The sequence below is a fragment of the Phyllobates terribilis genome, unplaced genomic scaffold (genome assembly GCF_046119375.1).
Source record: "Phyllobates terribilis strain yellow unplaced genomic scaffold, ASM4611937v1 Scaffold_3__8_contigs__length_932513732, whole genome shotgun sequence".
Lineage (NCBI taxonomy): Eukaryota > Metazoa > Chordata > Amphibia > Anura > Dendrobatidae > Phyllobates > Phyllobates terribilis.
Window position 1 is genome coordinate 260,856,817 of NW_027362763.1, and position 23,347 is coordinate 260,880,163.

A 23,347-nucleotide genomic window follows, 5' to 3' on the forward strand; every position below is an offset into this window, starting at 1 on the left:
TGGCAACTTTGCCAATCCTGGTGTTCTGCGACAAATGCCAAGAGTCCTGCACGGTGTTGGGCTGTGAGAACAACCCCCATCTGTGGATGTCGGGTCCTCATACCACCCTCATGGAGTCGGTTTCTAACCATTTGTGCTGCTGGAGGTCATTTTGCAGGGCTCTGGCAGTGCTCCTCCTGTACCATCTTTGCACAAAGGCGGAGGTAGCGGTCCTGCTGCGGGGTTGCTGCCCTCCTACGGCCCCTCCACGTCTCCTGGTGTACTGGCCTGTCTCCTAGTAGGGCCTCCAGCCTGTGGACACTGCGCTGACAGACACAGCAAACCTTCTTGCCACAGCTCGCATTGATGTGCCATCCTGGATGAGCTGCACTACCTGAGCAACTTCTGTGGGGTGTAGAGTCCGTCTCATGCTACCACTAGTGTGAAAGCCCAACCAACATTCAAAAGTGACCAAAACATCAGCCAGAAAGCATTGGTACTGAGATGTGGTCTGTGGTCCCCACCTATAGAATCACTCCTTTATTGAGTGTGTCTTGATAATTGCCAATAATTTCCATCTATTGTCTATTCCATTTACACAACAGCATGTGAAATTGATTGTCAATCAGTGTTGCTTCCTAAGTGGACAGTTTGAGTTCACAGAAGTTTGATTTACCTGGAGTTATATTCTGTTGTTTAAGTGTTCCCTTTATTTTTTGAGCAATATATATTTTAATTATATATATATATATATATATATATATATATATATATATATATATATATATATATATACACACACACACACACACACACACATACATATCTTTGCCCATTAATAATCCTAAATCCAAGATTCACCATTAGTAATGTGTTTCGGATGGACAGACTCCCACCAGTCTTTAAGGCTGAACATAATTCATTATAATGTAAAAGAAGTCATAAAATAATAAATACTTGAATATACCAACGCTCTCCAGCTCACCTATAATGAATCAATACTCTATACATTATATAATACATGCATATTGAGCAGGCAGATATTTAACCCTTAGGAAGAGACAGAACATTAGGTATTACTAAAGGATATTGATCATGAGTGCGTTGCCTTTTAGCCAGAGAATCTTCATCACTTATCCCAGCCATCAGATACTTTAACCCTGTAATCCATGTCCGGGCTTCCTCTGGGTTGGATGTGATCAGATCCAAACACTCCATGTGGTTACCATGGTAAATGGTAAAGCAACAAGTAGGGTCAAAGTTTCCCTCTGCATGGCGATGGAAGATCTCAGACTGCCTCCCCTCTGTCACTTTGTAAATGGAATCAATTATAACTGAAATGAGAAAGACAAAATTAGGATTTGGAGGAAATGCTCAGGGGACGCCGTGTTGTTCAGAAAGCGTTTTGCCTGCGCTCTGTCATTAGACCAGGCTGATTGTGCCTGCAGGATACCGCCGGCCGTGTGCAGGTGGAGCAGACCTTTCATGCGTCAGAAGTGAGTAAAGACGACAATAGGAGATAGGGCTGTGCGGTGTTACTGCAGAGCGAAGTGCGTCTCTGTAGGTTCAGCACTGGTAGAACGGCGGCCCGGAAAATAGTAAAGTGGATGTCCATCTCTGAACACGAGGTGCAACAGTCTGTGCCGATTCATTTCTTAATACAAAGTAGGTAATCAGTAGAATCAATGACATTTATCAGGACAGATCACATGGGCACACATACCCACTGACACAACAGAAGGATATTTTTATTTTATTACATTTATTCTTTATTACATTTGCTTAACCCAAATTGAATTCTGCAGCATAGAAACAGTAATCCTACTTTTAGGCCACTGCACCCCATACATCATAATAGTGCTTGGAGCACAGTTTTTCTAATCCACAACTTCCAATATCCCTACAAACACTTTAAGGGGTTTTCCATGTAAAAGCTTTATTTTTATACCTATTCTCATCCTCTAGGTGAAAATAATAAGCTCTACTGTTCCTTGCACTCACCTGCTCCACCACTCCTCCCATCTTGTAACCAATCTAAGTCTGCACATAACCACTGAGCCCAGTGATTAGCTGCAGCGGTCACATGTCCTGTAGTTTAACGCCACTACGAGGCATAAGAACCTTACACATGGAAAACCATGCTCCCCTGAAATATAAACAATGAATTCGGCTTTTTTTTTTGTCCTTCAGTGACAATCTGTTCAGATTTTATAGCAAAAACCTGCTGACAGATTCCCTTCACCGAGTAACTGTTATTGTTTCATAAAACATTGGCACACGTGAAAATAATAAACGTTATAATGCTTCTTATTAGAAAAATCTGCTTCTTTCTCCCTCTGGACTGATCCTGCATTCTCAAAATTCTCAATTCACCGTTATAATCTGTCTACAATGACTACATATTTTCCCATTACTGAGATAGGAGATGGCAGTTGGTGCTCAGAATGTTCTATGGAGAACTGTAAAGGCATGTGCATACATTTAGTAATTACAGCAGATTCTTTTGCATCAAAAAACAGAGTTGGCAGGAAAAATGCTGTGCAACATCCACACATTTTAGCATGCGTTTTAGATGCATTTGTACTTGCAATTTTACAGCTTTTATATATGAATGAGTGAAAACGCTAAAAGAATTGACATGCTGCAGATTGGAAAAAAAATGCTTTGAATGTTCAAATCTGCAAGGAAAAAATACATGGCATGTGCAGGAAATTTCTGAAATTTCATTCACTTTGATGGTACTGTAAGGGTATGTGCACACGATGCAGAAATGCTCAGGATTTTTTCCTGAGCGTTTCTGCATCTCTCTGGCAGGAAAAAACGCATGCGGATTGTACATGAGGTTTCCTGCCAGGGACATGCGGAAATGAAGCGTTCTTCACTTTCATTTCCGCATGCGGGTTGACAAGCGCTTCCCAAGCGATTTTAGCATCACTTGGAAAGTGCTTGTCAACTTCACACTATATAAATCCATGTAACCGGCATGGATTTATATAGTGTGTGAATGTCAAAAAATAAATATATACTTTACCCTCTGATGGCCCCCGGTGTCCTGCTTCGCTCGGTCCCGGCTGCCGGCAGTGAAGACTTTAGGACCTTCCGACGTCAGCGTCACGTGACCCGTCACATGACTCTGACGTCAGCGAAGGTCCTTCTTCATTCAACCCCGAAGTGCCGGGAACCAAGCAGGAGCGCTGCGCGGGCCGTCAGAAGGTGAGAATATATGTATTTTTTATTTTATTCTTTTTTTTTTTAATGGTACCTGGGTCTGGATGAGAGTCCTCTCCTCCACACCCGGGTACCATCCGCACATTAGACCGCATGAAAAGCGCATCAACATATACAGTGATGCGGATTCCATGCGGTCTAATGCAAGTCAATGGCGGCAAAAGAGCAGCGTTTCCGCAAAATTAATTGACATGATGCGGAAAAATCCGCATCATGGGCACAGCACATGCGGATTTCAATTGGGGAACATTGCTGCCCTTCTACCATGCGTTTTTAATGCGTTTCCGCAGCGTTTACGCAACTGCAAAAACGCCGCGGAAACGCATGAAAAACGCATCGTTTGAACTCAGCCTAAAACACTATTTTCAGCAAAAAAAATATATGAGCGGCAAAAATGCAACATGTGAGCAAGCCCTAACTTACATTTCAGGAGACCTTGCAGCAGAATGTCTGAGTCCGTTTCCTCCTTACCTCACCATAGAATTTTAAAAGGAGCAACTGCCATCTCCTATTTCAGTAATGGGAAAATCTTCACTAAATAGACATTTTACCAGTGAATTGAGAATGAATGATCAGACCAGGAGGAGTAAGAAACAGATTTCTCGGATAAAAATAAGCAACTTTGCAATACATCTTATGTGCATTATTGATTTATGAAAAACATTAAAATGACAGTTACTCTTTAAAGTGGATCTGTAAGGTAAATATTCTGCCATATTGAAGGGCACTGTAGTACAGCTACAGATCAGTTACCCTATGAGCCAAAATAACCCCCCAAAAATTGTACAATTTGGCAGCAGGAAGTGATGAATGTAATTGGTTACAGTTATGGGCCTGGTGTTTTATTAATGGGTAAAAACGTGTATGATGTTTTCTGCCTGCTTCAAAAAAAACAGGGTTAGACAAACCTCTCTAACTTGTTGGCCTTCTGGGTATGTACAGGCACTGACTGGGTGGGCAAAGACCAGCCCGTGATCACTGCTCCCTCTACTGTCTAATATAGTTCTTGCTGACAGAAGCCGTTTAGTTATAGAGACTTTCTCATGTCAAATCCCCTAGTCCGACAGGGGTCCGACAATAATGTTTCAACAAAAGAGTCTATGTGTCATAGAGGCTAAATGGTGCGCCAGCAAGACCCTGTATGTGTTTTTACCATTTTGTTGCTTGCTTCACAGAATATACATATATAGTCACAATGAGTGAATCAATACAAGTGCCACGATATTCTCGCTAACAGGATATTTTTGTTCAACTGATATTATCAAAAAAGGGATTAGATTCAGTTCCAGAAAAAGGTAAGAACTCAAATTCTCATGTGAACAGAAGATGGAAATGTAAAAGGAAAAAAAGCAGATTTTAATTCTAAAGGACTAACATCGAAAAGTTAAGGAGTTTAAAGCGCACTTGCTGTTCCCATTGGTTTAACTCTGAAATGTAATTACTGAGCACAGTTTGAACATCAAAGTCAAACTTATCATTCTTTAGTTAAGAAAGGATACCCTATTTTTAGATAATGACATATTATAGGGAGATCTCATTTTATAGAGTTGTAAATCACATGAATTATCAAGAAAGAGAAAAAGCTTCACGCTCCTTAGGAGAAAAATATACGCGGTACTTATACGTATAGAATTTAATAGGTCAAATCCACTATATTTCTGAAAATAAGTTGAATAATTTAAGTCAAAGGATTTGGAGGAAGACGTTCTACAATGAAATCAAGAAAAACAAACTTTCGTATTGGGTTAAAATTTATTTTCCTGTCAAAAAAAAAAAGGAAAATAATAGAGTAAAGGGAATTCCAGTCAGAAACATTTACTACCTACCGTATTTTTCAGACTATAAGACAATTTTTTTCCTCCAAAATTTTAGAGGAAAGTGAGGGGGGGGGGGCGTCATATAGTCTGAATATATGTATACTATGGCTGTGAGTGGTGGGGTGTGCGGGGGATCAGCGAGGCACAGGAGGCAGCAGTCTCCTGCTGCAGCCTACACTGTGCCCGCTACTGCGCTCGGCTGTCATACGTGCTCCCTACTAAAGACCATGAATGTTCACTACAACCCACCCCTATGGGTTATAGTGAATATTCATGCTCTTTAATAGCGGGCACACATGACCGCCGAGCGCAGCAGGAGCCGCGCTGCGGGTACAGTGTGCACGCTATTAAGGAAAAGGAATATTCATTGCTCTCCATGCCCATGGGTGTGGGGAGCAGTGAATATTCATTTTCTTTAGTAGCGGGCACAGTGTAGGTTGCAGCAGGTGGCTGCTGCCTCCTGTGCCCCGCGCATCCCCCGCTGCAGGTCCCCCAACACACCCCACCACCCACAGCCATAGTATACATATATTCAGACTATAAGGTTGTAGTGAATATTCATGCTCTTTAATTGCGGGCACACATGACCGCTGAGCGCAGCAGGAGCCATGCTGCGGGTACAGTGTGCGCGCTTTTAATGAGATTGAGTGGTCACTGCTCCTCATGCACACAGTCCCTGTGTGGGAAGCAGTGACTATTCCGGCAGAGCATCTCATGCGTGGCTCACACAGTGAGATCAGTGTCGGCAGCAGAGAGGAGGTGAGTATAATTGTTTTGTTTTTTTTGTGAGCAGCGTGATGGGGATCAGGGGGTGCCAAGCATACCAGGATGGAGGGGTGCCAAGCATACCAGGATGAGGTGGGCCATACATACCAGGAAGAGGGATGAAGGGTGCCATACATACCAGGAAGATGGATGAGGGGGCCATACATACCAGGAAGAGGGATGAAGGGTGCCATGCATACTAGGATGAGGGGGGGGCATACATACCAGGAAGAGGAATGAAGAATGCCATACATACCAGGATTAGGGATGAAGGGTGCCATACATACCAGGATGAGGGATGAAGGGGTCCATGCATACCAGGATGAGGGATGGGGGGTGCTATACATACCAGGATGGAGATGAGGGCCATGTATAACAGGATGAAAGGGCCCTATATACCAAGATGGGGGATATTAACAGAATTGGGGGACATTACCCCTATAACAGTGTCAGAAGCAGGCCCCCTCCCCCTTAACAGTGCATCATGACTACATTTTTTGCTTAATTTTTTTTTCTATTTTCCTCCTCTAAAACCTAGGTGTGTCTTAGGGTCCGGTGCTTCTTATAGTCCGAAAAATACGGTATTCACTGGAACTGAAAAAGTGTACCGTTTAGCTTTTTCTTTCAGGGCCTCCCATTTTAGCAATCAGTGGGGGTCCCAGTGGTCAGACTCCTACAAATATAGCAATTATTATTTATACAATGGATAGAGGCTGGAAGACCTATTTAACAGATCGGCTTGAAAGATACTGATTCAGCCCATTTTGATTCAACGCCTTAAATTCTACAGCCCATTCTGTATTCTCCAGCATCACTCCTCTTCTACAGCCCAGACTGTACACTCCAGCATCACTCCTCTTCTACAGCCCATACTGTATACTCCAGCATCACACCTCTTCTACAGCCCATACTGTATGCTCCAGCATCACACCTACTCTACAGCCCATACTGAATTCTCCACCATCACACCTTCTCCAGCATCATACCTCTTCTAAAGCCCATACTGTATTCTCCAGCATCACTCCTCTTCTACAGCCCATACTGTATGCTCCAGCATCACTCCTCTTCTACAGCCCATACTGTTGTATTCTCTAGCTCATACTGTATTCTCCAGCATTATACTTATTCTACAGCATCATACCCGTTCTACAGCCCATACTGTATGCTCCAGCATCACTCATCTTCTACAGCCCATACTGTATTCTCCAGCATCACACCTCTTCTACAGCCTATACTGTATTCTCCAGCATCACTCCTATTCTCCATCATACCTCTTCTACAGCCCATACTGTATGCTCCAGCATCACTCCTCCTCTACAGCCCATACTGTATTCTCAAGCATCACTCCTCTTCTACAGCCCATACTGTATGCTCCAGCATCACTCTTCTATAGCCCATGCTGTATTCTCCAGCATCACTCTTCTATAGCCCATGCTGTATTCTCCAGCATCACTCCTCTTCTACAGCCCATACTGTATTCTCCAGCATCACTCCTCTTCTACAACTCATACTGTATTCTCCAGCATCACTCCTCTTCTACAACTCATACTGTATTCTTCAGCATTACACCTCTTCTACAGCCCATACTGTATTCTCCAGCTCATACTTTATTCTCCAGCATTACACCTATTATACAGCATCATACTACTACAGCCCATACTGTATTCTCCAGCATCATACCTCTTCTACAGCCCATTCTGTATTCTCCAGCATCACTCCTATTCTCCAGCATCATACCTCTTCTACAGCCCATACTGTATTCAGCAGCATTACACCTCTTCTACAGCCCATACTGTATTCTCCAGCATCACTCATCTTCTACAGCCCATACTGTATTCTCCAGCATCACACCTCTTCTACAGCCCATACTGTATTCTCCAGCATCACTCCTCTTCTACAACTCATACAGTATTCTCCAGCATCACTCCTATTTTCCAGTATCATACCTCTTCTACAGCCCATACTGTATTCAGCAGCATTACACCTCTTCTACAGCCCATACTGTATTCTCCATCATACCTCTTCTCCATACCTCTTCTACTGCCCATACTATATTCTCCAGCATCACGCCTCTTCTACAGCCCGCACTGTATTCTCCAGCATCCCACCTCTTCTACAGCCCATACTGTATTCTCCAGCATCACACCTCTTCTACAGCCCATACTGTATTCTCCAGCTCATACTTTATTCTCCAGCATTACACCTATTATACAGCATCATACTACTACAGCCCATACTGTATTCTCCAGCATCATACCTCTTCTACAGCCCATTCTGTATTCTCCAGCATCACTCCTATTCTCCAGCATCATACCTCTTCTACAGCCCATACTGTATTCTCCAGCATCACTCCTATTTTCCAGCATCATACCTCTTCTACAGCCCATACTGTATTCAGCAGCATTACACCTCTTCTACAACTCATACTGTATTCTCCAGCATCACTCCTCTTCTACAGCTCATACTGTATTCTCCAGCATCACTCCTCTTCTACAGCTCATACTGTATTCTTCAGCATTACACCTCTTCTACAGCCCATACTGTATTCTCCAGCTCATACTACTACAGCCCATACTGTATTCTCCAGCATCATACTTATTCTACAGCATCATACCTGTTCTACAGCCCATACTGTATGCTCCAGCATCACTCATCTTCTACAGCCCATACTGTATTCTCCAGCATCACTCATCTTCTACAGCCCATACTGTATTCTCCAGCATCACACCTCTTCTACAGCCCATACTGTATTCTCCAGCATCACTCCTCTTCTACAACTCATACAGTATTCTCCAGCATCACTCCTATTTTCCAGTATCATACCTCTTCTACAGCCCATACTGTATTCAGCAGCATTACACCTCTTCTACAGCCCATACTGTATTCTCCATCATACCTCTTCTCCATACCTCTTCTACTGCCCATACTATATTCTCCAGCATCACGCCTCTTCTACAGCCCGCACTGTATTCTCCAGCATCCCACCTCTTCTACAGCCCATACTGTATTCTCCAGCATCACACCTCTTCTACAGCCCATACTGTATTCTCCAGCTCATACTTTATTCTCCAGCATTACGCCTATTATACAGCATCATACTACTACAGCCCATACTGTATTCTCCAGCATCACACCTCTTCTACAGCCCATTCTGTATTCTCCAGCATCACTCCTATTCTCCAGCATCATACCTCTTCTACAGCCCATACTGTATTCTCCAGCATCACTCCTATTCTCCAGCATCATACCTCTTCTACAGCCCATACTGTATTCTCCAGCATCACTCCTCTTCTACAGCTCATACTGTATTCTCCAGCATCACTCCTCTTCTACAGCTCATACTGTATTCTTCAGCATTACACCTCTTCTACAGCCCATACTGTATTCTCCAGCTCATACTACTACAGCCCATACTGTATTCTCCAGCATCATACTTATTCTACAGCATCATACCTGTTCTACAGCCCATACTGTATGCTCCAGCATCACTCATCTTCTACAGCCCATACTGTATTCTCCAGCATCACTCATCTTCTACAGCCCATACTGTATTCTCCAGCATCACACCTCTTCTACAGCCCATACTGTATTCTCCAGCATCACTCCTCTTCTACAACTCATACAGTATTCTCCAGCATCACTCCTATTTTCCAGTATCATACCTCTTCTACAGCCCATACTGTATTCAGCAGCATTACACCTCTTCTACAGCCCATACTGTATTCTCCATCATACCTCTTCTCCATACCTCTTCTACTGCCCATACTATATTCTCCAGCATCACGCCTCTTCTACAGCCCGCACTGTATTCTCCAGCATCCCACCTCTTCTACAGCCCATACTGTATTCTCCAGCATCACACCTCTTCTACAGCCCATACTGTATTCTCCAGCTCATACTTTATTCTCCAGCATTACGCCTATTATACAGCATCATACTACTACAGCCCATACTGTATTCTCCAGCATCACACCTCTTCTACAGCCCATTCTGTATTCTCCAGCATCACTCCTATTCTCCAGCATCATACCTCTTCTACAGCCCATACTGTATTCTCCAGCATCACTCCTATTCTCCAGCATCATACCTCTTCTACAGCCCATACTGTATTCTCCAGCATCACTCCTATTTTCCAGTATCATACCTCTTCTACAGCCCATACTGTATTCAGCAGCATTACACCTCTTCTACAGCCCATACTGTATTCTCCATCATACCTCTTCTCCATACCTCTTCTACTGCCCATACTATATTCTCCAGCATCACGCCTCTTCTACAGCCCGCACTGTATTCTCCAGCATCCCACCTCTTCTACAGCCCATACTGTATTCTCCAGCATCACACCTCTTCTACAGCCCATACTGTATTCTCCAGCTCATACTTTATTCTCCAGCATTACACCTATTATACAGCATCATACTACTACAGCCCATACTGTATTCTCCAGCATCACACCTCTTCTACAGCCCATTCTGTATTCTCCAGCATCACTCCTATTCTCCAGCATCATACCTCTTCTACAGCCCATACTGTATTCTGCAGCATTACACCTCTTCTACAGCCCATACTGTATTCTCCACCATCATACCTCTTCTCCATACTTCTTCTACTGCCCATACTATATTCTCCAGCATCACGCCTCTTCTACAGCCCGCGCTGTATTCTCCAGCATCCCACCTCTTCTACAGCCCATACTGTATTCTCCAGCATCACACCTCTTCTACAGCGCATACTGTATTCTCCAGCATCACACCTCTTCTACAGCCCATACCGTATTCTCCAGCATCACACCTCTTCTACAGCGCATACTGTATTCTCCAGCATCACACCTCTTCTACAACCCATACTGTATTTTCCAGCATCACACCTCTTCTACAGCCCAGGCTGTATGCTCCATCACACCTCTTCTACAGCGCATACTGTATTCTCCAGCATCACTTCTCTTCTACAACCCATACTGTATTCTCCAGCGTCACACCTCTTCTACAGCCCATGCTGTATGCTCCACCATCACACCTCTTCTACAGCGCATACTGTATTCTCCAGCATCACACCTCTTCTACAGCCCATACCGTATTCTCCACCATCATACCTCTTCTCCATACCTCTTCTACAGCCCATACTATATTCTCCAGCATCACGCCTCTTCTACAGCTCACACTGTATTCTCCAGCATCCCACCTCTTCTACAGCTCATACTCTATTCTCCAGCATCACACCTCTTCTACGGCGCATACTGCATTCCCCAGCATCACACCTCTTCTACAACCCATGCTGTATGCTCCATCACACCTCTTCTATAGCGCATACTGTATTCTCCAGCATCACACCTCTTCTACAGCTCATGCTGTATGCTCCACCATCACACCTCTTCTACAGCGCATACTGTATTCTCCAGCATCACTTCTCTTCTACAACCCATACTGTATTCTCCAGCGTCACACCTCTTCTACAGCCCATGCTGTATGCTCCACCATCACACCTCTTCTACAGCGCATACTGTATTCTCCAGCATCACACCTCTTCTACAGAGCATACTGTATTCTCCAGCATCACTTCTCTTCTACAACCCATACTGTATTCTCCAGCGTCACACCTCTTCTACAGCCCATGCTGTATGCTCCACCATCACTCCTCTTCTACAGACCATACTGTATTCTCCAGCATCACTCCTCTTCTACAATCCATACTGTATGCTCCAGCATCACGCCTCTTCTACAGCCCATACTGTATGCTCCAGCATCACACCTCTTCTACAGGTCATATCTCAGGTTAGGCTGGGATCACATCTGCATTTTAAAATCCAATATTCTGTACCATATTAGGAACAAAATACGGTAAGTCTGTTTATGCCAAGGATGGGTAAGATGTATGAAAGACATAATTGGCGCCACATTGACCCTATTGACTTACAATGGGGATCTTCATGCATGTAATTTTACCAGGAAGAAATATTGCATGCTCCACTCTTTGTTCAGCTACAAATGACACAATCTTTTATTTGAAGGTCTATGTGAATCTAGCTTAATATTCACCGGCAAAACTTTGCTTTGTATTAAGAATTGTATAGATCAAAACTCAAAATGATGAATCAAAGTTCAACATTTGACTAACAAACAAGTTTTAGACATAACATGGAAAATCTTTCAACTAAAAAACTGCAGTGTCTAAACATCGACACAATGAGGATCTGCAGGGATTAATATATATATGAGATATAGGCAATGGCAATGTAAAAGATAGATATGTATGAAATGTAATGTTCACATATTAAAGTAAAACTTTCCTCTAGAGTCACAAGGTTCTGTAAACACATGGCAAAGGTGCAAGAACAAGGCGGCAACAGTTGGAAAGTGCACCTCTAGCCAAAAGGAGGAACGGGGCAAACGGAGATTGTACTTTGTTTATTTAATTGCTTTTGTCAAAAATATATATATAAAAAAAGTCACATTACAAATGAACAGAACAAAATTATAATCTGATTATTAATTGACGCTCTTTTACCCTGGCCCTGAATATTGACATTTCACGTTTTAGGTCTCCAGTTCTGTCCCAATTTATTCCATCATATTTATGTATAAGTATCTGAGCATCATTTTTTTTGCTCATATTAAAATCTCACAATGCTGTAGAGATCAATTATAAAATTCTGACTCTTTACAGCCAGCACAAGAGGGAACCTGCTGCATACAAAGTTATTAATGAGTTTAATGGCAGGTGTGCAGTGTTAAAGTATTAGAATTTACTCTTGGGATAATTGGAGAGAGAGAAGACTAGGAGCTTTGTACATAAAAATCACACCCCAATTTCCATACTGATATATTCTAAAAGTAATAAGCACAGAATGTGGACTTATTTGAAGAAGTTGTCCACTACTTGGACAACTCCTTGTCCTACCCCACGCTTCACTCAGATAAAATAAAAAAAAGCCTATACTCGCCTCTTGTGCTGTTTCGGCATTCGCTCGCGTGCTGTTGCTGTGACACGTGACCCCGGCGCCCAATCATCTCTGGCGTCACTGTCCCCGCCTCCTGTCGAATTGAACATGAAGAGGAAGTCAGATATCAGCTGCAGCCTGGAATTCCTCTTCATGTTCGATTTGTCCAAAGGCGGCGACAGTGATGCCAGCGCTGATTGGGCGTCACTAGGTCACTTGTTACAACAACAGTATGAGAGCCCCGGGATCACGCCAATACGGGAGGAGAGTATAAGCTTTTTTTATTTTATTGCGGCCAAACATTTAGATCAATTAAAGGTGGGCATTCACTGTGAAATTACATGTATAAGAGCTATGGGTCCATTTCTGCCCATAAACAATTATTGATTAGTACGGCTATACACCCGTCATGTTTTTAATTGTTTATTTGCTTTTTAAATTCCCAATTAAGCAATTTTCTAAAGTGTTCATTAAAAAGGTCTAGCAAAAATGCTACAAATGGATCAGAGCTCCTGCTCCTGGCTCTGATAGCTCTTCCCTCTATTCTCTCAGTGTTACAAATAGCAGTGGGAAGGCGCAGGGGGTTGTACACAGATTGCCACAGTATGGAAAGAGGGGAAACATCTGCAGTTTCAGGGGTGACAGAAAATAGGCTGCAGCTAAAAGGAAAGCACATGAACTGGAAAGGAGTAGAGTATTATAGCTCTGCTGACACATGAGCTTATAAAGACAGCAGCACCATGGATATACACAGTCCTCACATCCGGCCTATATTAGTGGGAAACTCCCATAATGGAAAAGTCTGAAACTTGGACTGGCATCTGCTCTCCTGATCTGTGTGTGACAGCATGTATTTCTAGAAAGCGGTCACTCTCAAATCAGGAGAGCCGCGCCATTCTGAGGATTGTGATGCAATCCTCGCCCAAGTAACACAGCAGTCTGACCGCACCCAATCAGTGATGCCAGCCGGGAGGGGTGGGTGGGATAAGGGATGAATATTCATTAAGCATTTACATATGCTTGACTTGCTGGTGAACAACAATAAATTTGTCTGGCGCTTACAAGAACACAATGGGTCCACATACAGTAATAAAAGTTACTTCATCCTGAAAGGGGCTGCCCAAGCCCCATTTCAGGATTTTATTAGCATGGTACGTCAAAATGACCTGACAGATTCCCTTTAACTAAAGGTAACCACTAACAGTAAAATATTTTCTTCCAAGTCAAAAATGTTTATAGCCTTTAAAGACCCATTCACAAAGGACAAGATATCCTATATGGGGACAGCAGGATTACTTTGCCTCTTTGCATGTTGTTTGCAGCACATACCCCATTTACATAACATGCGATTTTCAGTTTGTTAGTTTTCATTTTCTCCTCCCCTATTTCCAAGAGCCATAACTTTTTGTTTTTTTCCGTCCACATAGCCGTATGAGGAATTGTTTTTTTTCCGGAACAACTTGTACTTTCACTCCACTCATTCTACCACACAGTGCACTGGAAAACGGGAAACAAATTCCAAGTGCGTTGAAATTGCTAAAAAAAAAAGAGCAATTCCACAATTGGGATAATCTACCATTTTGGGGTAGATACAATGTTTTGATCGCCTCTTATTGCATTTATAGCTTCGCTCCACCCATAGATGTTAAAGGCACATGGTGGCTGATTGAATCAGCCATCATCTGCCAGGAAAGATGTGGACAGGGCATGTGCACCCGCATCAAAGGCAGGGACACAACATATAATGTACATGTACGTCATATGTTGTGAAGGGGTTAAAGCTGGTCACACACCTTACAAAGCTGTTAGCTAAAAGTCCATTTCCTCAAAGGTATTCTTACTAGTGTTGAGCATTCCGATACTGAAATATCGGGTATTGGCCGATATTCGCGGTATTGGAATTCCGATACTTAATTCCGATACTTTTGCAATATCGTATACCGGAATCGGAAGTTCCCATAATGCAATGAGCCATTTTCATTTTATTCAGCCAATGAGGATCCTAAGAAGTGTGGGCACATCCTGTTAGGCATGTAGGCATCTTAACTAATGGCATGGCTGTGATTGGCTGCTGAAATGATGTCATGATGCACTATAAAAGCCGCCGCCGCCATTTTGAGCTCACTCTGCTGTGAATTCAGTTAGGGATAGGACGCTGTTGTTCTGAGGGACAGTTTTAGCTACCTATTTGGTCTATTCTGCTTTACCCAAGCTACTTTATAAATCGCTGTGCCTTGCAGTGCTAGTGCACAGTTCTCTGTGCTGTTCACCGCTTTCTGCAAGGTCTCTGTGCGTGAGTGCAGCTCACCCTGTAGTGTGTGCTTCAACCACGTTTGGTTGTAGTGCACTCAGTGTGTGTCACTGCCTCATACATTGTCCTTTTTTGCCAATTCATAATTTTTCCTGATATCTCCTATTAGTGTGGTGGTTCCATCCGTATTCAGCTAAATTGGTTCCAAACACACTATATAGGAGTAGTTAGAGGAGCCTTTCTGCAGCATTGTGCCCTGCAGCCCCAGCCAGATTAGTATTAGCCTATTTTTTGCAGCCTCATCTATTGCATTGTAGGTTACCTTCCTACATTGTAATAGCTACAAAAAGTTTGTGATACTATCGTTATTACATCTTTAGGCACATCCAGTGTCTTTTTGTGACAAAAAAACCTAAATAAAGTACACCAAACACTCCACTTTACAGTTGTGTAGGCCACATTAGCTCATATTAAAGTCTAGTCCACACTTTATAAAATTAGTGTTTCTTATACCTGTTATCAGCTGTTCAGGAATAAGCACACTAAGCCCTTAGTACTTTTCTGCCTATCTTTATCAGTCTACCAAGATGAAGAAGGCAGAGAGTAAGGCATGTGGTCGTGGACGTGGGCGTGGAGTTTCTGCAGGGAGAGGACGTGAGGATTCTGTGCCTGCAGGGAGAGGACGTGGGGATTCTGTGCCTGCTGCGGGCACCAGTGACTCAGCATCCCCCAGTTTTACCAGGGAACAGTCCTTTATGCGCTGCTTTGTAGGAGCTAGCCGTACCCCACTGCTGCGGGAGGACCAAATTGAAGCCGTTGTCGGATGGATGGCAGCTAACGCATCGACTTCAATTAGTTCCAGACCCTCTCAGGTCCTGAGCACTGAAGAGCACCCATCTGTCTCTTCACCACCTGCCAAATTACCCAGGCAGTCAGAGAGCCCTGGACAGGAGCCATCTCTACTTCTGTTCTCTGAATCTCTTGGCTTGGAAAGAGGGGGCCAGCCAAGCAGAATTCGAGAATTTGAAGAAGAGGTAGTATGCAGTGATGCGCAACCGTTTTGACTCTCTGAATCTGAAGAGGCCGGTGGGCCAGTGCCTATGGTCAGCAGCACACCTCAGTACGCATCTGATGATGAGACTCAGGTGCCACTTTCTGGTGCGTACTGTGCTGTCGAGACTACCCAGGAGAAGCAGTTGTTTGAAGAGGGTGGTGTAGATGATGAGGTCCTTGACCCATCATGGCGTGAGGGACAGGAAGGTGGTGGGAGCAGCTCTGAGGAAGAGATTCCCCGAACAGCCCAAAAAGGAGGGAGAGGGAGGGGGCAGACTTGGTTGCCTGTAGCCTCCACTTCGGCACCCATTAGGAGCATGGCTCTTCCAAAATCCAAAGCGGGCGCTCCCAAGACTTGCAGTGCCTGGTCCTTTTTTGACACAGTTGCAGATGACATTTGCTTTGTCAAATGCAAGCTGTGTAATCAGAAGGTGAAAAGAGGGAAAAGTGTCAGCAACCTCAATACCACAAATATGTGGAAACATGTGCGGACCAAGCACGTGGTGGAGTTACAAAAACATACTGAAGACCTAGGCCAACCTACAGCACCACCTACCACCTCTTCAGCTCGTGTTGTAGCCTCTTCCTCCAGCTCACACACAGCTGGTTCGGCTTCCTCACAGAATCGCCATGGAAGAATCTCTGGCACTGTTGTACAGAGACACAGTGTAATTCCACCCACAGCACCACTTTCCCAGTCATCCTCACACTCCCAAGCCAGTCTACAGCCATCGTTAGCACAGGCATGGGAGAAAAGGCGCCCATACTCGGCAAACCACCCCCGAGCACAGGCTCTGAATGCTGGCATTGCTAAACTACTGGCCCTTGAAATGCTATCATTCAGGCTGGTGGAGAGTGACACCTTCCGTAACTTTATGGCATTGGCAGTCCCACAATACAACGTGCCCAGCCGCTTTTATTTCAGCAAGCAAGCCGTCACTGCCCTGCAACATCATGTGGAGGGAAAAATTAAACATGCGCTACAAAACGCCATCAGTAGCAAGGTCCACCTGACCACCGATGCGTGGACCAGTAAGCATGGACAGGGACGATACCTTTCCCTCACTGCCCATTGGGTAAATGTTGTGGAGCCGGGTACAGATCTTGAGAGTGGCGCTGTACGTGTTCTGCCAACTCCAAGGATTGCAGGAATCCAGTCTGTACACATTGACTCCTCCTCATACTCCAGTTCCTCTGAATCAGTGCAGCAGGAGCCGTCACGGTCTACCTCCACATCGACCCGTGAACGGTTACCTGTTATGATGACCAATATGAGCACAGCCATGGCCAAACGTCAACAGGCCGTATTAAAATTAATTTCTTTGGGGAATCGAAGCCACACAGCGCAGGAGCTCTGGAATGCCATCAAGCAGCAGAGCGACGTGTGGTTTGTGCCAGCGAATCTCCAGCCAGGCATGGTAGTGTGTGATAATGGCCGAAATCTGGTGGCAGCTCTGGGCCTAGGCAACCTCACTCACATCCCATGTCTGGCACATGTGCTCAACTTGGTCGTGCTGAGTTTTTTGAGGGACTATCCGGATCTTGATGCACTGCTTCACAAGGTCCGCATAGAGTGCGCTCACTTGCGGCGTTCCAGCAATGCAAGATCACGCATTGCAGCTCTGCAGCGCCGATTACGTCTTCCGGATCATCATATGTGACCTACCCACCAGGTGGAATTCAACGTTACATATGTTGAAGAGGTTGTGTGAGCAGCAGGCAGCAGTAATGGAGTACCAGCAGCAGCAGGTGCAAACAAGTCGCAGTGCGCGCCGTTCACACTTCACCACCACTGAGTGGGCCTCTATGAAGGACATTTGCCACGTTTTGCGTGCCTTCGATTATTCCATGCGGATGGCGAGTGCAGATGATGCACTAGTCAGCATGACTATCCCCCTTATCTGCCTGCTTGAAAAAACACTAAGGGACGAGGTTTTGGAAGAGGTGGAGGATGAGGAGTCACAAATGCCATCTGCTTCTCTACAGTCTGCGCAACGTGGTTCCTCACAAAGGCCTAGGCAGGGGACACTTTGTGAGGGGGATGAGGAGGAGTCAATGGTTGAGGAAGACATCTGTCCAGAGGAGGGAGGTACACAATGCTCTAGTAGTCAGTATCTAGAGCGAGGGTGGGGTGATGCAGAGCAGGCAGAGATCACGCCTCAAGCACGGGACAGCGTTTCTTGGCCAGTTGGCAGTCTGCAGCACATGGTTGATTTCATGCTGCAGTGCCTAAGAAACGACCGCCGCATTGCCCACATAATCAACATGGCTGATTATTGGGTGTCCACCCTCCTAGATCCTCGCTACCGGGACAACTTACAAAGCCTCATAACACCGTTGAACCGGGAGCGTAAAATGCGGGAGTACCAAGACGCACTGGTGCATTCCATCATGTTCTCCATTCCAACAGAGAGCAGTGCTGCTAGTGCTTTACAAAGCAGCTCAGTGCGTCGAGGCAGTGGAGGAAGCTCTGCACAAAGAGGGAGCAGAAGCAGCGCCTCAGCACAAAGCAAGACCAGTATGGCCGAAATGTGGCAAAGTTTTGTGTCCCCGCCGCCACAAATGTCTACACCATCACAGACGGCTTCAGTCAGCAGGAGGCAACGTTTCCGTCAGATGGTGACAGACTACATGTCTTGCCCTCTTAGTGTACTCCCAGACGGCTCTTCTCCCTTCAAGTTTTGGGTCTGTAAGCTGGATACATGGCCAGAGCTTAGTCAGTATGCATTGGAGGTGCTAGCTTGCCCTGCTGCTAGTGTATTATCGGAATGCGTCTTTAGTGCCGCAGGTGGTGTACTAACAGACCGTCGCATGCGACTATCCTCCGATAACGTTGACCGGCTTACTTTTCTCAAAATGAACAAGGCCTGGATCTCTGATGAATTTGCCAGTCCTCTTCCAGAATAAATAATTGGTTGGCAACAGTATCCAGGTCTCCTGTTCTGTTCATGTTTCTACCACCTGAACTGTAATCCCTGAGCTCCAACACCGCCAGTTGGCGCTCGGAAGTGCCGTCTGCACAGTCAACACTTGGGGTTCAGTAACGTCAGCTGTTCCCCTGCTGTGCGGACGGCAATTTCTCCTGCTCTGTCCACATTCTCACTACTACAGATTTTAAAGTTGCTCCAATTACACCTCTGGCTCCTCTGTTTTCAGTATTATCCCTGAGCTCCAACACCGCCAGTTGGCGCTCGGAAGTGCCGTCTGCACAGTCAACACTTGCTGCCGTTTTATTGGGGTTCAGTAACGTCAACTGTTCCCCAGCTGTGCGGACGGCAATTTCTCCTGCTCTGTCCACATCTCACTACTACAGATTTTAAAGTTGCTCCAATTACACCTCTGGCTCCTCTGTTTTCAGTATTATCCCTGAGCTCCAACACCGCCAGTTGGCGCTCGGAAGTGCCGTCTGCACAGTCAACACTTGCTGCCGTGTTATTGGGGTTCAGTAACGTCAGCTGTTCCCCTGCTGTGCGGACGGCAATTTCTCCTGCTCTGTCCACATTCTCACTACTACAGATTTTAAAGTTGCTCCAATTACACCTCTGGCTCCTCTGTTTTCAGTATTATCCCTGAGCTCCAACACCGCCAGTTGGCGCTCGGAAGTGCCGTCTGCACAGTCAACACTTGCTGCCGTGTTATTGGGGTTCGGTAACGTCAGCTGTTCCCCTGCTGTGCGGACGGCAATTTCTCCTGCTTTGTCCACATCCACTGTACTACTGATTTAAAACCTCCTCCAAATACACCTCTGGCTCCTCTGTTTTTAGTATTTACCCTGGGTTCCAGCACCGCCAGCTGTTTCCCCGCAGTGTCTTTTGCACGGTTACTCCCTCCTGCCCAGCCTGGTTCCAGCATGCCAGCTGTTTCCGGGTAGTGTCAACGTCACTTTGCCTCCAATGCGATGTCCTGTCGTGTTGCGGTCGGGTTAGCCGACTCTATGGTGCCTGCAGTTTAGGTGACTCCTATGTGGGCTGCGGGATCTGGCAATGAAGGCTGGTTCCATAGTGCCAATAGGACAAGCACCCCCTGTAGGACTGTGGGTTTTGGTAACTGCGGCCGGCTCGCGGCCTTGAACTTTTTTTTACATGGGTACCTTCTGCTACCCATCCGGGTTCCAGTACCGTCAGCTGGTTCTCGGCAGTGCCTTTGGATTAGGTGCCTCCTACTCGGTATCCAAGTTCCACCAACGTCTGCTGGTCCTTGGTAGTGCTTTCTGGCACAGGTACCTCCTGCTTAGTAACCGAGTTCCAGTACCGTCAGCTGGTCTTCGGCAGTTCCATTGGCTCTTGTACCTTCTGCTACCCATCCGGGTTCCAGTACCGTCAGCTGGTCCTCGGTAGTTCCATTTGCTCTTGTACCTTCTACTACCCATCCGGGTTCCAGTACCGTCAGCGGGTTCTCGGCAGTGTCTTTGGCACGGGTACTCCCTCCTGCCCAGCCTGGTTCCAGCACGCCAGCTGTTTCCGGGTAGTGTCAACGTCACTTTGCCTCCAATGCGTTGTCCTGTCGTGTTGTGGTCGGGTTAGCCGACTCTATGGTGCCTGCAGTTTAGGTGACTCCTATGTCGGCTGCGGGATCTGGCAATGAAGGCTGGTTCCATAGTGCCAATAGGCAAGCACCCCCTGTAGGACTGTGGGTTTTGGTAACTGCGGCCAGCTCGCGGCCTTGAAATATTTTTTACATGGGTACCTTCTGCTACCCATCCGGGTTCCAGTACCGTCAGCTGGTTCTCGGCAGTGCCTTTGGATTAGGTGCCTCCTTCTCGGTATCCAAGTTCCACCAACGTCTGCTGGTCCTTGGTAGTGCTTTCTGGCACAGGTACCTCCTGCTTAGTAACCGAGTTCCAGTACAGTCAGCTGGTCTTCGGCAGTTCCATTGGCTCTTGTACCTTCTGCTACCCATCCGGGTTCCAGTACCGTCAGCTGGTCCTCGGTAGTTCCTCAGCCTTCTTGTACCTTCTGCTACATTTCCAAGTTCAAGCTTTTTGAAATGGTTCTTGGTAATCACTCTGGATCTCCCTGACGAGGACCATGAAGACGAGGACGCTGAAGACCAACCCTAAAAAGACGAGGACCCCGAAGACGATGACCCTGAAGACGAGGACCCTGAATACCACCCCGAAGAAGACGAGGACCCTGAAGACCACCCCGAAGAAGACCAAGAAGATGACCCTGAAGAAGTTGACCAAGAGGACAAAGAAGAGAAGACAAGCACCAAGATACAGAAGAACAAGAGACAGAAAACCAAGAAGCAGAAATACAAGAAGCTGCAGAACAAAAAGCGGAAGAACATTAAGCATAAGACTAAAAATCAGAGCAAAAGATAATATCTAAATTATAAGCAGAAGATGACTAAGCAGTGTATGGGGGTGAGTCCGTTCCTCCTCGTGGTGCCCCTGGAAAAGACCTGCTGCTGCAGGCCAAACTGAACGCGGACAAATCCTGTTGTAAATCTTTTGTGACGGGCAGAACGAAAGGTGTAATGTCCAACCTTTTATAGATAACAACTACAGGAATGCCTGTCACAAATAAGAATATGATGAAGAAGAAGAATATGAAGAAGATGAAGAAGTAGAATATGAAGAATGTAAAAAAAAAAAGAATAATACGAAGAAGGTGAAGAAGAAGAAGATGAAGAAGGTGAAGAAGAAGTGGATGAAAAAGATGCTGAGGATGATGAAGGAGAAAGTGTGGGAGAAGTAAAAAAGAAGGTGAAGAGCATGGAAGTAGTGAAACATAAATATCTGACAAAATATAAAAATACTTAACATAGTCAATATTTCCGTAACTCAGAACGTCTTAAAAAAATATTAATTCCTGCTATTCCATTTGATTGGGCTAAACCTCTATGCCTTTATTGTCTCCCCCACCTCCCCCAATACATTCTACATTATTCTTAGTTGTTTTCCTTCATGTAGAATTAACCTACAAGGAAAGAAAGGGTTTATTTTCATTCCGATATTTCTGTCCCATTGACTTGCATTGGTTTCCGGTATCGGAATCGGCGATATCCGATACTTTTTCGGTATCGGTCCGATCCAATCCGATCCGATATTTCCCGATATCAGAAGGTATCGCTCAACACTAATTCTTACCCCATTCATGTGCATGCTGGGCTTTGGAATAAGCTGCTACCAGACACCTCTTGAAACAACATAACCAATAACGTCTATATAAACACAAGAGAATTGGGAGATCCCAAAAAAGTCAGGGGGAACTTTATAAGAAAGGAAACTCTGTAAAGGATATGAACACCGTCAAAGGAAGTTTTTACTTAAATACGTGTATTTTGGGCTAAAAATATTTTTTTGCCATTGGATTTCACTGAAAATGTTGCATTATTTGCCTTCTATAGCCTCTGTGTTGCGCTGTCTCTTACTTGCTGCATAAACAGTTAACAAAGTATCTGTCCATCAGCTAAAAAGAGCTCAGTAAAAGAAAGAGAAAGTTATTAACTCCCCATCAGAACAATCTCACCTATGGACGGTTAATCTCATTCTGCATCCAGCAAGGAGCAGGGGATATTTAATAGACAAATGGGGCAAAATTTTAAATGAAATCAGTTTGTAAAAATTATTTTAAAGCCAAAATAGAAGCGTTAAAGGGATAAAAAGAATGAGAATCCCATGTCTTACTTTTCACTTATAAAATATGAACAAAAGGAACACCAAGACTAAAAATTAATGATTAAATGGGTAGTCCACTTTTAAAAAATCCCGGTACACGGATGCAGGTTGCTCTAAAATAATAAACCATACTTACTCTAACTCATCCTCCACAGCTCCCATTGTCTTTTATTGGCTGCAGTGCTGACATTGCATAAGCAGCACTGCAGCCAATCATTGAGCTCAGTGGCTCTGAGTGTGATGTTCCGTCTATATGGGCAGAGTGGCTGAGCTCAGCGATAGACTTCTGGAGCAGTCAACTTTTTATTTTCAATGCATTTTAATTAAAATGTCTGGAGCATCGATCACATGCACAGTTTTCAATATCACAGTAATCCACAGTTTTTTTTTAATGGGTAATTGTTTTCATTTGGACATGATAGAAACTTACTTTTAGCTTTCTCACTCTTCCTGGAGGGTCTCCATCGGATACATGTACGATGTTCATCCAGGTAGAACAGACGGACCAGACCCTTTGTTCCACTTTTCAGTTTGATCATCTGTGTCCCAGATTGCATTACACTCATACATCTTTCAACTGCAAAATAAAAACGATATACAATTTTACTGGATGGTCAACCTAAAGAAGGATCATATTGAAAATCATGGTGCACCATCAATGCAGTACAGGAAATATTAGGGAGTATACCAAAGTA

The 23,347-nt window shown here is 44.8% G+C and overlaps 1 protein-coding gene across 7 annotated transcripts in view; it reads right to left on the reverse strand.

The window, feature by feature from the left end:
- The window catches only part of PLCH1 (phospholipase C eta 1), a 367,659-nt gene that overhangs the window by 135,506 nt on the left and 208,806 nt on the right, over positions 1 to 23,347 (reverse strand). For all 7 annotated transcript variants that reach the window (XM_073674758.1, XM_073674759.1, XM_073674757.1 and 4 more), the window contains 2 exons: positions 23,083 to 23,229; positions 1,068 to 1,313 (listed from right to left, as the gene is read on the reverse strand). In XM_073674758.1, the coding sequence (XP_073530859.1) occupies positions 1,068 to 1,313; positions 23,083 to 23,229 (393 nt within the window). The remainder of the gene's footprint in view (positions 1 to 1,067; positions 1,314 to 23,082; positions 23,230 to 23,347) is intronic.